General features: G+C 44.6%; 1 protein-coding gene across 1 annotated transcript in view; it reads left to right on the top strand.

Moving 5' to 3' along the window:
• Frmd7 (FERM domain containing 7) overlaps nt 1-13698 on the top strand; it is a 42062-nt gene that overhangs the window by 10693 nt on the left and 17671 nt on the right. The window contains exons 4-7 of the mRNA XM_042054359.1: nt 1143-1283; nt 10091-10243; nt 12460-12564; nt 13379-13421. Of these exons, the coding sequence (XP_041910293.1) occupies nt 1143-1283; nt 10091-10243; nt 12460-12564; nt 13379-13421 (442 nt within the window). The remainder of the gene's footprint in view (nt 1-1142; nt 1284-10090; nt 10244-12459; nt 12565-13378; nt 13422-13698) is intronic.

Raw genomic sequence — 13698 nt, 5'->3', positions numbered from 1 at the left:
GGGCCGAACCCAGACTGCGAAGAATGTGGTACCCCGAGGCATTGGTCGGAGTCTGGATTATTTCAAGAGTCTCAAATATACGAGACAGTCCTCAGAACGTGGGTGATTACGTGCCAGTATCGGTTACAAGGAAAGGAGCAGGAAGTGCAGGCAGGCCCTGGAGTGAAATTATACCACTGTGCCCCAGGTTTAGCAGATCTTTACAGAGCACCTACTGTGTGCACAGCATACGTAGCATCCAGTCAAGAGGCAAGTAGAGCTAACTGGATTCTAAGTAGCTGCTATGTTAGGTCCAAGTCAGTGCCGAATAGCCTACCCCATAGGAAGAGAGTAGATGTATGCTCGGCTCAGGAACTCAAGCACATGTGTCAGAGGGCAAAGGAGTGACCCGACAGGACTTAAGTGACTCCTGTGACCAGGGGACTTGGAAAGAGCCCAAGTGAGACAGAGGCAGGGGCTTCCTGCTCCAGGGTAGAACTGCTCCCTTCCCTTTGGTCCTCCGTTGTCAACAAGCAAACACACCTGGCTAATGAGAGGGTGTTGAAAGAATAAAGGAATGAGACACTTTGTCCCAGAAAGAGAGGAATAGTTTGTCTGATCTGTCATTGCGCCACTCAGAATCCCCTGGAGGGGATTTTCTTAATTAAAAGAATTTCGTATTAAGTTCCCAGAAATGGTAGAACCTAAGCTATTTACAAAAAAACCAAACCAAAACAAAACAAAACAAAAAACCCCAAAAAACAACTTTACAAACTTTGAGTAATCCAAAAGAAAAAGGTAAAATTCAACCATGATTCCTTCCCCCAGGCTTTACTACTTTTACTCAGGTGAGGAGAGTGATGTCAAAGAATTGTGAGTTCAAGACCAGCCTGGATTCTTTATCTAAAGACCACAAATTCTCTGCCCCCCTTCACCATTACATACACACGTACACACAGAGAGAAAGAGAGAGAGAGAGAGAGAGAAAGAGAGAGAGAGAGAGAGAGGCAGAGAGAGAGGCAGAGAGAGACAGAGAGACAGAGAGAGACAAAGAGACAGAGACAGAGAAGAAGGGAGGTGATCTTCCCTAGCACCCCTAATACGTTAGGGATGGGGCTCTGCTGGAATTCACAGCCTGTCAGAACAAGGTAACTTTCACTCAGGTCCCAGTCCAGCTGGGCCATTCAGCCAAACTGAGCCAAGCTGATTCTAGAAGGGCAAATGAGGAAGATGCCACGGAAAAGAAGAGGCCCCAGAGTCATGAGCAGGAGAAAAGAAAGGCTAACCAACAGTACAGTGGGGTGGTGAGGAAGGATGGCTTTCATCAGGAAGGATGGTTTTCGTCGGGGAGAGGGAGCCAGACCAAATACGAAAGAGGAGCATTCAGGTGTTGGGATGTAGGGACAGCTAAACAGCAGCGCATATTCCTGAGACCCCGCTTGCTTCTTGCTGCTCTTTCATATGCTTAGCTGTTGGTTTTCCCTTTATATGGAGTATGGAGGCCAGAAGTCCTGGGTTCCATTCCTAGGTGGGCTACTCACTTTCTGATAGGCCCCAGACAAGTGTCTTACTTGGGCTGGATGTCAGCTTCCAAGTTCGTAGAACAAGGCTTTGTGGAGTTTGGAATGGCTTCCATGGGGGGTCCTGTTGTATCGCATTACGATAGAGACCTGATTTCAAGTTTAGAAGGAAACTCCAACAACCATTTGGAATCTGGTTGTGCCTCATGCACACTGCCTGGATTTAGTGCTAAGCACTTCATAGAAACAAACAATTATAATTGTTTTAATTACCCAGAGTAGCTAGTAATTTCGAGAAGACTTGGGAGCTCTGTCTTGAGAACGCTGTTATTACCCTGCCACTTTGCAGCAGCCTTTCCAGTACAAGCATGATAATTTCAATGTCCCAGGAGTGGGGGCATGGCTGCTATTAGGGTGGTAATCTTGCGGGTTTTTTTTTTCCTTTTCCCCCTCTTAGTATAAAGGGTGGCTGAGTGGTGAGAATCAGTTTGCAACCAATCTAGCAACTTGAATCCGATGCAACCTGTCCAGGTCACTGCCAGGCCTCCAGAAAGCCCCGGCAATGAAGCATCCTCATTCCCTTGGAACTTTCAAAGGGTGTCTGCCAGAAAGTATCACCTATCAGATGCTACACTATGTAATGCCAGAGTTCTCTTTGCAATTTGCTTTCCCTCGGCATCAATATGGCCAAGGGCAAAGGGGGTGATAGGCAGCTGCTCAATTGAGTCTGCAGGACCCCCCCACCCCCAGGACAGTGAAAGTCACACGGCTGGAATTCTCTCTGAGCAGTTAATCCTGAGCAATTTGAAGCCTCCCATCTTTCCCCGCACGCATGCAGTGCTTTGAACAGCTATGGGTTTTCCGAAACCAAATGAGAAGTGGTTGTATTGGGTGTGAATTTCACACATGCACCAGCAACTCTAAGGTTTGGTCTCTCTGCTTGCCTTCTCCCCCCCACCCCCCCCCCTCCCGTGAGGAAATCACAAGTACTCAGTTAAACTGCTTCCCTCCAGGGTTTATGGCTGAGTCCGGTGGGTTCTGGGAGAAAGGGCCTCTGTCGACCTCCTACTTTGTCTTTGTTGTTTTATGTGCAACCGCACCTTGCTCCCCACCAAAAGCTAAAAGGTTGCCTGCGAAAGAGCGGCCCATTTTAGAAGGAGCTGCCACCGCCTGTTAATTAGTCTCTCCAAGCTTGAGCGGGCTCTTCTTACCAGGAATGATCCCCCAGAAGCCTGGCCCTAAAGAAGCCACCTTGCCTACATCTCTAGGCAACTTCCCAGTGCTAATTTCCCTTCCCCTTTCCATTTGCTTCTTAGAAAATAGGTTGCATCTGATAATAGTAATATGTAAGAAGCATGGCACAATTTTTGCAGTGTCAGAATTATCATTTTTTTCCTCTGGCTGCCCACTCAGCCTTTTAGATCTTTAAAAATGCTTATTAACATATTAACTAATTAATTTATTTGATTATATATATATATATCAGAGAGAGATAGATAGATAGATAGATAGATAGATAGATAGATAGATAGATAGATAGGAGGGAGAGAGTGAGAAAGAGAGAGAGAGACAGAGAGAGAGAGCAAGATTGCACATGCATGTGTGAGGCGTGCCATGGTACACAACAACTCTAGGGCATCCGTTCCTTCTTCTACCTTGTTGGTCCCTGAGATCCAGCTCAGGTCCCCAGGGTTAGTAACAAGTGCCATGATCAGTTCAGTCATCTTTTGGGGCCCCAGAGTTATTTGTATTTTTGATGAAGAAGTTAAAATGTTTTTTTAAATATTATTTATTTATGTATTTATGTATGTATGTATGTATTTATTTATTTATTTATTATGTATACAATATTATGTCTGTGTGCATGTCTGCAGGCCAGAAGAGGGCACCAGACTCCATTACAGATGGTTGTGAGCCACCACGTGGTTGCTGGGAATTGAACCCAGGACCTTTGGAAGAGCAGGCAATGCTCTTAACCTCTGAGCCATCTCTCCAGCCCAGTAAAAATGGTTTTTGAGAAGCAGTGCCAGAGTTTAATCTTCAAGGAGTCCTGGCTTCCTGGGTCAGTAGAGGCTAAGAAATAAGAAAGATTTCTCTTGGGAGGGGGTGGGGGCAGGCTCAGTATGGATGAAGTACTTGCTGGTGTTGTTTCCCAACACAGACATGATGGAAGCAAAGAAAGATACAGGAGAAGACTGAGTGAAATCCTCACCATGGACAACAGTGCTTCACCCAGAAATGCACCAAACAGGACTAAATGCAGAAATACCCCAAAACTTCTTGCTCGACTTAGAACCTGTCCCATCCTTTACCCAGAATTCTCTGCTTGGTTCTGGGTTCCATAAAAACGCTATATGGCAGTGATTCTCAATCTGTGGGTTGTGACCCCTCTGGAGTGGGTCCCGTATCAGATATCCTCCATATCAGTACACATTACGATCTTAACAGTAGCAACATTGCAGTTACAAAGTAGCAACCACATAATGTTATGATTGGGGGTCAGCGCAGTATGAAGAACTGTATTAAAGGGCCACAGCAGTAAAAAGACTGAGATCCACTGCTCTAGTTGGGGAATGAAGGGTTTTGAGAAAAGGAGAGGAGCAAGCAGAGTGTCCAGAAGGAACAAAGACTCCATGAGGATACAATGTGATTGTACTGCTATGGAGACAGCTGATCTGGAGCAGCTCCAGAGGGGTGGGTGCGGTCAGCTGAAAAAGAGATATGAAACAAAGAAGCTCTGAAATTCACCCCAGGAAACAGGAAGGAAAACACCAGGTGGAGGTAGTGACTTTAAAAGCAGAGGGAATAAACGCGAGGGCTGGCTGTTTTGTCACTATGCCAGCAGAGGGCGTAAGTTACGACAACGGTTGCTTTGCTTTTCAGACTTGGGCAAAGGATAGAGTGTCAAAGGAAGGGCATGGATACACGTATTTATATATTACACACACGCACACGCACACGCACGCACGCATGAACATGCACATAAACATTTTTAGAGACCAGTTTAGAAAACGACATGAAAGACCCAGTAGACTGCAAAGTGCGACCGAGTTCAGTAGCGGTGTCGGCACACCCTTACCCTGCAGATAGAATGCCAGCAGTAATAGACGCTTCACCCCTTCCCTGCCTCTGATCTCTTGTGCCCACTATGGTGCTGTCTCACATCCGGCTTTTCTCTGTTGTCATGCCTACGGCACTTAACACACTCATGACGGTACCCTAGAGAATCTTCGTGACCCCCATTTGCCCCATCTTCTTTTCATCCTCACCTCCTGTGTTTCTCAAAGTAGTCCTAGCCAGCGTTTCTCCTACCCAGGGCCTCACGAGCAGTGAGAAAGACAGATGCTCAGACTTCGGCCACACCTACTGAATCTGCATACTTTTGGACAAGACAACCCCCCCCCCCACCCCAAGGGATTCACTTGGAATTTTTAGTTTGGGGAACTGTGCTCTACTTCCTGCCCTATGTTTCTAAAACAAGATTCTGACCACGTCTATATCTTTTTAAAAATCATCCATGTCTTTTGCTCCCTCCTTGAGGCCCACATTTGGGGGCTTGGCTTCTTCATATGCCAGAAAACACACGCTCTGGTATGTATGGCTACTGCCTACTTTTGCAGCTACCGAGTCTCACTTCCTTTCCTAACAACAGCAAACTGCTTGGTTGGTCATTGTCTAGACAAGGTTTTCTAATTCTTTTTGCTTCTGAGGCCCTTCTTTCTTTCTTTTTTGCCAGTTCTAGCTCTGTGTCTGCTTGGGCATCCCCTCTGCCGGAAGTCCCTTGTGCTATGTACTATGCCATTTGGGGGTGGCTAGGTGCACTTTAGGTGGGATCTCATACCGACCATGCATACATTCCTACACAAAGGCACTTGACCCTTCACACTGCTGTGATTTTCTGTGCGCCTACATTGCCCGTCAGTCTGTGTTCCATCATAATAATGCTTCTATGCTGCTCACATCATCCTCACTGGACAGTAGGAACGCACCTTGCACAGGGTGGGGGTCCAACAATGTACTGAATTGAAGAGAAGGTGGAAAGGGTCATAGTGGGTAATGGTATATACAGAATGACAGAAGCAAGGGAGTCAAAAATAAGCTTGAAGTATGGGCAGCATGAAGATCAAGCAAACCAAAAGGACCCGGAGAAGAGAAAAAAATAGCAGAGGAACGTGCTGAGGGAGGGGTGAGACAACCTTTGAAGTGTTCAAGTGGCGAGGACACCGGAAGACTAGTGAAGCGCTCTGCTCTCGTTATCATGGAAATAGAAACCCAGGGCTATGATGACCAAAACGTCAGCCGGCATTCATCACTATTAGGAGAAACCTAATAATAATGTGTGTGGGCCCTAACGGTCCGCATTCTGATAATACAAAGGAACACCACCTCTATGAAAACAGACCTTGTAAGCAGTCCAAATGCTGAGAGCTGGGTGACCACACACCAGGGTTTGTTCAAGACAGTCCTGGGCTGCACCTGTTGTGAAGCTGTAGTTCTTATTAGTGGCCCCTGGCAACCTTAAAAGTATCCAAGTATGGTTGATAAATTATGTGGCCACTGTACCAATACTCAGCACTTACTGCCGCCTTCTCTGAGCCAGGTACCATATGAAGTACTTCAGGAGAATATTTTCATGAGCTACTCACTGACATTCTTCTTGAAGTTAAGACTATAATTCGAATGCTAGCAAATTCCTAATTTGAGCGTATACAGATAAATGGTATGTAATAGTTCATTGTGTTGCACAACCTCCAAACCCTATCTAACTCTAGGATGTTTTAGTCACTCCAAAAAGAAATTTGGTACAAATTAAGAGCCACTGCTCCCCCATCCCTCCCAGGCCCTAGCCCCTGGAAACCCTGAATTTGTTTTCTATCTCTATGGGTTTGCTGAGTCTAGACACTTTGCATTAAATGGACTTATATAATAACTGGTTCTGGGGTCTGGCTTTTGATCATCTAATTTTTCCAGTGAAGGCAACTGAAGTTCAGGATAGACAAAGCAGCCTGCCTAAGACACCCCATCTCCTGGGAGGAAGTCAGAGCTAGACGTAGGTGTGTCTGGACTGCAAACCACGATGTGCTGACTTCTATGCAAGGTGGGTGCTCATCACAGGCTTTTCTGAGCCCTCTGCCGATGCATTCTTTTCAAATGCTTACGAGTTTTCTTCGTTGGAGAATTCATTTAACATTTGGAAAAAATAAAGAATGAGGCGTGCTACAGTGGCTCACATCTTTAATCCCAGTCGGCCCTCTGGAGATTGAGACAGGAAGATTGTGAGTTCAAGACCTGCCTGGGCTACATAGGTAGACAATTCTGTAGTGATGAGCTGCGGGCAGGCCTGCTTTTCGTCCTGCCCGGATCCCACATGGCTAGCTTTACACCCAAAATAACAACACACAAATTGTATTCTTTTAAAACACTGCCTGGCCCATTAGTTCCAGCCTCTTACTCACATCTTGACTAACCCATATCGAATAATCTATGTAACACCACAAAGTGGTGTCTTACCATGAAAGATTCAGCATGTCTGTCCTGGTGGCTGGCTTCATGGCATCTGTCTCCCTGAGGAGAGGCACGGCGGTCTGCCCCAGAGAGGTGAGGCATGGCGATTTGTCTCACTTAGGAGAGGCGTGGCATCTGATTGAGCCATCTACCTCACTTCCTTCTTCCTGTTCTGTCTACTCCACCCACCTAAGGGCTAGCCAAGGCAGTTTCTTTATTAAAACAGAAGACCCTCCCACATCAAGACAATGTCCTCAAACCAACAAGCAAATACAAAGTCAAAAATTATAAAAACCAAATGTGGCGGCTGAGTGGAGCAGTGGGAGGACTCAGTGGGTGAAGGGCTCTCTATGCAAGCCGGGCAACCTGAGTTCCAGTCCCAGAAACTATGTCAATTTTGAGAGACCCAAATCTACAAAACTGGTTTCTCATCTCCCTACCTATGCTGTGGCGTGTGTATTCTCATATGCAAACATCATGTGCACGCACTCGAGCACACACATACTCAGTAAAAAAATGAACAACTAAAGTGGATTAGCAAGCTGGGTCATAGTTGTCAATGGACTTGTATCCTTGCAAAATTCCCACATTGAAACTCTCATGCATGATGTGACTATATTAGATGACATAGCTTTTAAAAGATAAAGTTGAAATCATAAGGGTGAAGCAATTATCCATATGGTTAGTGGCCTTTTTAAGCAGTAGAAGAGAAATCTCCACCCCTTCTTCCCTCCTGCCTTCTCCCTCTCTTCTCACAGGTAGAGGCAATGAAAAGATTACCAGTACCCTCCTGTTAGTGGCAGCTTCTAGAACTGTGAGAAAGTTAATCTCTTCTGGTTGAGTGATATTTTGTTATACCCAGCACAACACACCAAAGACAGTCCTATTAGGGGCTAAAAATGGCCGTGAACATAAAGCAGGACAAATTAATTCTCGTTTGTGAGTTCAAGAACAGTTTCTGAAGGAGAGTAAAAGAAACAGTTTTGAATGCTAGAGTCAACAGTAGAAGTGAGCACATCTCTGCAAGATACTTCATTTGATATTAGGTTTTTAAATTTTTATTATATCTGTTGGAATTCTTTAGAAAATATAACAAGTAAAAGACAAAAGAAAAAATACCTATTATACTCTATTAATATGCTATATTTTAATCCAGTCTTTCTGAAAGCTTAATTATATAGTCTGTATGTGATTGAATTATCAAAGTATGCACTCAGTGGGGATAGGTGAGAATCCCTTTCTAAAATGCTTGTTAGCCTGTTAACTGATAATACTTTGCTGAAGCAGAGATCAGTAGTGAAATAAATATGTATACAAGCCAGTAAAGAATATATTTCACATTTATGTCCATATCCCAATAATTCCTCATAGGACCACAGCCTTCCTGTTAGGTAAGGACTATGCTCTCCTTTGTCCCTTTCCCATAAATACCATACATCTATCATTTCCAATATCATTTTAGTTAAGTACGACAAGATACTGTAGATGATTGGGAAACAATGCTGAGGACAAAATTCTATCGACTTTTGATGTATTTTCTTCTCTAATATTTTACGTTTTTCATGGCCAAAACAAATTTGACAGCACATGGGGTTGCCCCTTCTGTAGTCCGTATAAGGGTTGCTCTAACCTTCGTCGAAATGACTATTAACCGTTCATAATAATGGCTCTGTGTGTATGATCTAGTCAAGCTGTCCAAGCAGAGTAACCAGTCATACTGTCCAAACTACGGTGAAGAGAATAGTTCCCCATAAGCATGGGGCTCGTTGTTGTACAGCAGCACCCACGCTCATACTAGCTGTGGGCTTTTTTCATAGCATTCCATCTGTCGTTTTCAAGAGGGAAAGGAAAACTTGGTCTGCATAGTGGAATTTGGTCAAGAGAATTTCTACTGGTCTTGCCTATTTAAAAATACTCAGTCACGTACACAGCAATAATACGTGATGACCGTCCCCAATCCTATTTCGTGTGAAAGTATAATAAATCTGCTAAAGTTTCCTGTGTATCATTCTATACTTATGTCATTGTATTTGTCTCCATACCTTCTATACACACTTTACATATGTTTGTATGTTATGTTGTGCCAGGCATCAGACTAATATCTCATGGTGAATTATCTTGCTTGGTCCTCATGATAATCCTCTGAGATAATTTAATTGCTTATCATCTCCATTTCATAGACTGGTAAAGTGAGGCTCAGACAGGTTCACTCATTTCCCCAAGATCATATACAGTGTTTGTTTCCTCATGAGAGGGTTGTCATAGTAGCATACACCAATCCAGTCTGATGTTTGGGTCAAGTAATCTATTTACTCAGTAAACGCTTATCGAATGCCCGTCTAGATATTCAAACCCATAGGTACCTGGAATGGGTAGATAAATCTGTGAGCTACATCATTTGCCCACATTCATTTAGTCAGAAAGTGAATAGAGAAAGATTACAATCCAGATGTATTTAACATACAGGTTCTGACAACTCTGGGTACAAAGAAAGTTCGGTCACCTGAATTTTAAAACTAAGCATTTGGAATATAATTACCTCCATGAGATGATGAGTTTGGAACTCCAAAAATCAGCTCTAATGGTTATGACCCAGTAAATTGGACATTATATAACTAAGTTCTGAAACATTTGCTTGAAACAACACAAGGACTAGCGATGTAGCCAGTGGTAGAGCACTTGTCTAACACATGTGAACCTCTAAGTTTGACCTCTGATGCATCACAATTAGAAGCTCTGTTTAGAAGGGAGACGAAAGCAGGACAAGAATCAGGATCGGAGTCTCCGTTTCTTGTGTAAGAAGACTGACTGATGGCAGAGAATTTAGATCTACAAAGGAGCTTGATTAGAATGTCATAATGTACCGTCTTAATCAAGAACAGACAATTATACAGAAAATCAGAAGTCCTGAAGGAGGAAACCAAAAAGCTGTATATTAACAGCTATTCTGTGAAGGGAATACAAACGCTGAAGAATTGGATCATAAATGGTAGAAAAAAATTAAAGGTTGCATGTTGAGACAGAACCAAAATCCTACCTATTATGTAACACATTCCACAAGGCTGGCCAATTTCAACGTACACTAGGAAGGGAAATGCCTGTCCCGAGATGGGGGTGGAGTACTTGAGCCACAGGAGCGCCCAGACTCCAACTGCAAAAATGCTAAAGGCTTCGAGAACCATTTGGCAACATTTGCAGGGATGGAAGAATTGGTGGATTATAGTCGTAAACATGGTGGGGTCTGAAGGAAAGGGGCCTTTACTTAAAACCCTTCTGTGACTGTCTTTGTATTTTAGTGAGTGCAGAAGCTTTTAAGTAAACACATGTATACAAACATACAGAGTATGGCAATGTTGATAGGGAATAAATGGAGAGAGGTAGGAAGAAGGGAGGGAGGGAGGGAGGGAGGGAGAGAGAGAGGGAGAGAGAGAGAGAGAGAGAGAGAGAGAGAGAGAGAGAGAGAGAGAGAGAGAGAGAGAGAGAGAGAGAGCGCAAAGAAACTGGAGTTTATGCCGGAATTTAGTCCTCACGACAGAAACGGTGTTGGAAAAAGTATTGCTGCCATCCTTCTCCCTTTAGAAATTCTTTTTTCCCCTTCATAATAAAAATCCCGTGGCAGCTCCTTGTCTGGAGGACTTTAAAAATAGGAGCGATTTCATCTGTCTGGAATGGTCTGTGTCAGCACTTGCCCTAGGCAAGGTTGCCACATAGGCCTGAAACACCCCCACTTCCCATCGCCCTGGCCAGCGCTTTCCTCTCCCACTAAACACCCCCAGGCCCTTTGCACCCCCACTTCCAGCTCCAGGCCTGACTCCCTTTTCTTGGCCAGTAACTTCAACACGGTCTCCCACATCAAATCACGCTCGGCTACCCTCAGCCTTCTCTCCAGGTGCGAGGGGGTGCAATCTCTTTCGCCCTTTGTGGCCTATCTGAGTTTAAAAATAGGGCCCTGGTTAACCCAAATGAATCTTAAATTGGAGCTCTGTGCAGTGTAACCAGAGGAGGAAAGGGAAGGGGGTGAGCAGCATAGTTTTGGTCAGTGGGGGAAGTGGTGGGGAGGTGGGCTACCTTCCTGGAAGCTATTAAATCCCAGATGTAGACTGTTCAGTGTGCCACTGCCTTAGGGTGACCCCTGCTCTCTCCTAGTTGCTGTTAATTCCATGGCTCAGCGACTTGCAACTCCACTTCCGTGACCCCACACCTGGCTTCTTTCTCAGCAGGCTGGGCACCCTCAGACTTTGCTTTAGCTAGGGGTTTTCAGCGGCATGTTTTTGTGACGATCAGCCAGGGTCCAATTTTCCCATCGCCGTCTTTCCTGAAACAGCGTGACACTTGAGTTCGGTGATGGTGGCCCTTACGGCCATACTGAGCTCGATGAGATTTGCACAGAGCCAGTCCTATTCAAAGGGCCCGTTCCCAGAGGAGCCTAAGAAAGTGGCACCGCTTTGGGCTCAGAGTGTGTGGGGGCTTTATGAAGAAATATGTGGGACTTGCGTGAGCGAAATATGCTGTATGGAGATTTTGTGGGCAAAGCTGCAAAAAATGAAATTTACTCAGAAAACTCATATAATGAATTTGATCAACTTCCTGTTAGGACAGCAACCCCTTAAAAGCCTCTACTATACATCAAGCTCTGAGCTAGACTTGGGGAATCACAACGAATAGAAAGGCTGCTTCTTGCTATGGAGGGATTTTGTTGTTGTTGTTGTTGTTCAAATAAGGGGGAAGGCAGACAAGCAGGGTAAGATGTGTCCTGCTTGAGGTAAGCCAGGATGAATGGGAACTCAGGGAGCATCTGGAAAGCTCTCCTAGGGCGATGCTATCTGAGCTGAGCAGGAGTAAGCCAAACCAAAGAGGTGGGAAGGGCAGGAAGGTTGTGGAGAAGGAATGACATGAGCCGAGGCTCGGAGGCATGAAACGACTTGATATGTCAGGAGAGCTGCAGGCAAGCTGAGATCAGTAGAGAGCCATGCGTCCGGGAGATGGAGCAAGAAACACAGCTGGAGAGGCAAGCGGGCAGAGTGAGAGAAGGGAGACGCCATCCTCCCTGGCTGAGCAGTCAAGCTCTTCCCAAAGGAGGACGTGAAGTAGGGCTACTACGGTAGGGTCAGATTTACATCTTGATTAAACCGTCTGTCGGTTTGGGGGAAATCATTCAAGCTGCCTGCAATAAATAAATTAAGGTGGTTTTTTTTTATGTGAAGGATAAATGTGCAGATCTAGCTAAGTGCAAGGTTATCTCTTCCAAGAGGGCTTGCCATTAGTCTGAGGAGTTCTCAGGGATGTGGCTAGAATATCTGTAGGGAGATCTGTCTGTATCTGTAAAGTTCCCAAACTTCTTTCTGCAGTACGCAGGTCCTCTAAACAGAGAGGCTTGAAGAAAGGCATTGCTTCTCCCCCTCATCATGCATTCCATGCTAGGAACTCAAACTGTGCTATAATCTGTTTTGTTTAGCAAAAATCATCTGGAAAGGCACTCTTTAACCTGAGTTGCAGCCACCTCAATCTTTCGGAAAAGGAATATTTTGGATTAGAATTCTGCAGTCATTCTGGAAATAATGTAAGTGGTTTTTGCTTTTTTTTTTTTTTAACAGGATTCTGTGTGTCTAGAAATGCTTCAAGATGCAGTTTGCACCTAGGTACACAAGGCTCAATCCCATATTAAAAATGCAAAACCTATTTATACCTTGCAAAATCACTGTATTTAAAACTGACTTCCCTCCCCCTGCTTTGTTTTTTAAGCTATCTTGGTTTGTCAAACAAATTCTTCTGTCTCATGACCCTTTTCTGTTACTCTTTGACCAACTATCAGAGTCTTATCTATTTTGAATGGTTGGACCTTAGTCCCCAGAATTAAGACTCCTGACCTCATGACTGTTCAGGGAGATTTCTTTCCCCGTTTCTTGGGCCTTAAGTTTCAGAAGGTTCTTCTGCTGCATCTTGCCTTGGCATAGCTGTAATCTGGCACCTTCCAGAAAGGCTCACTCTTAAGTGAGCATTGGCAAGGGGAGAGGCGGGACTCAAATGTGAGGCCGAATGTTTTTATGAGTCCTTGTAGCCAGGGATGAGCCTTGCCTCTATCATCCTACCCAGGCAGGGAAGCGGTGATTGAACAGTCACCAATGCAGAGTTTATAGATCAGCAGTGTTCACTGTCACTGGGAACTACGAGGGGGCTTTCTGAGAATGGGGAAGGTATATCATCTCATTGACATGGCTGTTTGTTTCCAACTATTTCTGGAAATCTAAATCATCCTGGGGTTTGTTTATTTGATGTTGACCTTTATCTGGTACCAAAAAAAAAAAAAATGAAAAAAAAAACCCTCTGCTCACTGCTGCTGTGTTCTACCAATTGTTTCACTGATGCTATTGCAGGTTTGGCTGGAACTGCTGAAGCCCATAACAAAGCAAGTAAAAAGTAAGTATGGAAGATCACTCAAGGAATGTAGTCCTCAGCTCGTACTGGAAAAGTAATTCCATAGCTCCACACAATTCCTCACCCTACTGAAATGGGGAAGAGGGCTTTAGACAGGTTGCATCAGCCCTTCATCTGTCCAGTAAGTTTAGCAATAGAGAAAATTGCCTTAATTTAGTCTGAGCTGAAGAAGCTCATGCGGCTGGTCTTGGAGTACATCTGAAGGGTTCTGGTAATTACGCCACCTGCGGATGGCGCGTGGGGAGCATATCTCACCCAG

Source organism: Arvicola amphibius, chromosome X (genome assembly GCF_903992535.2).
Source record: "Arvicola amphibius chromosome X, mArvAmp1.2, whole genome shotgun sequence".
Classification (NCBI taxonomy): Eukaryota; Metazoa; Chordata; class Mammalia; order Rodentia; family Cricetidae; genus Arvicola; species Arvicola amphibius.
The sequence above is the reverse complement of the archived record's forward strand: the minus strand, read 5'-3'. Positions and strand labels throughout refer to the sequence as shown.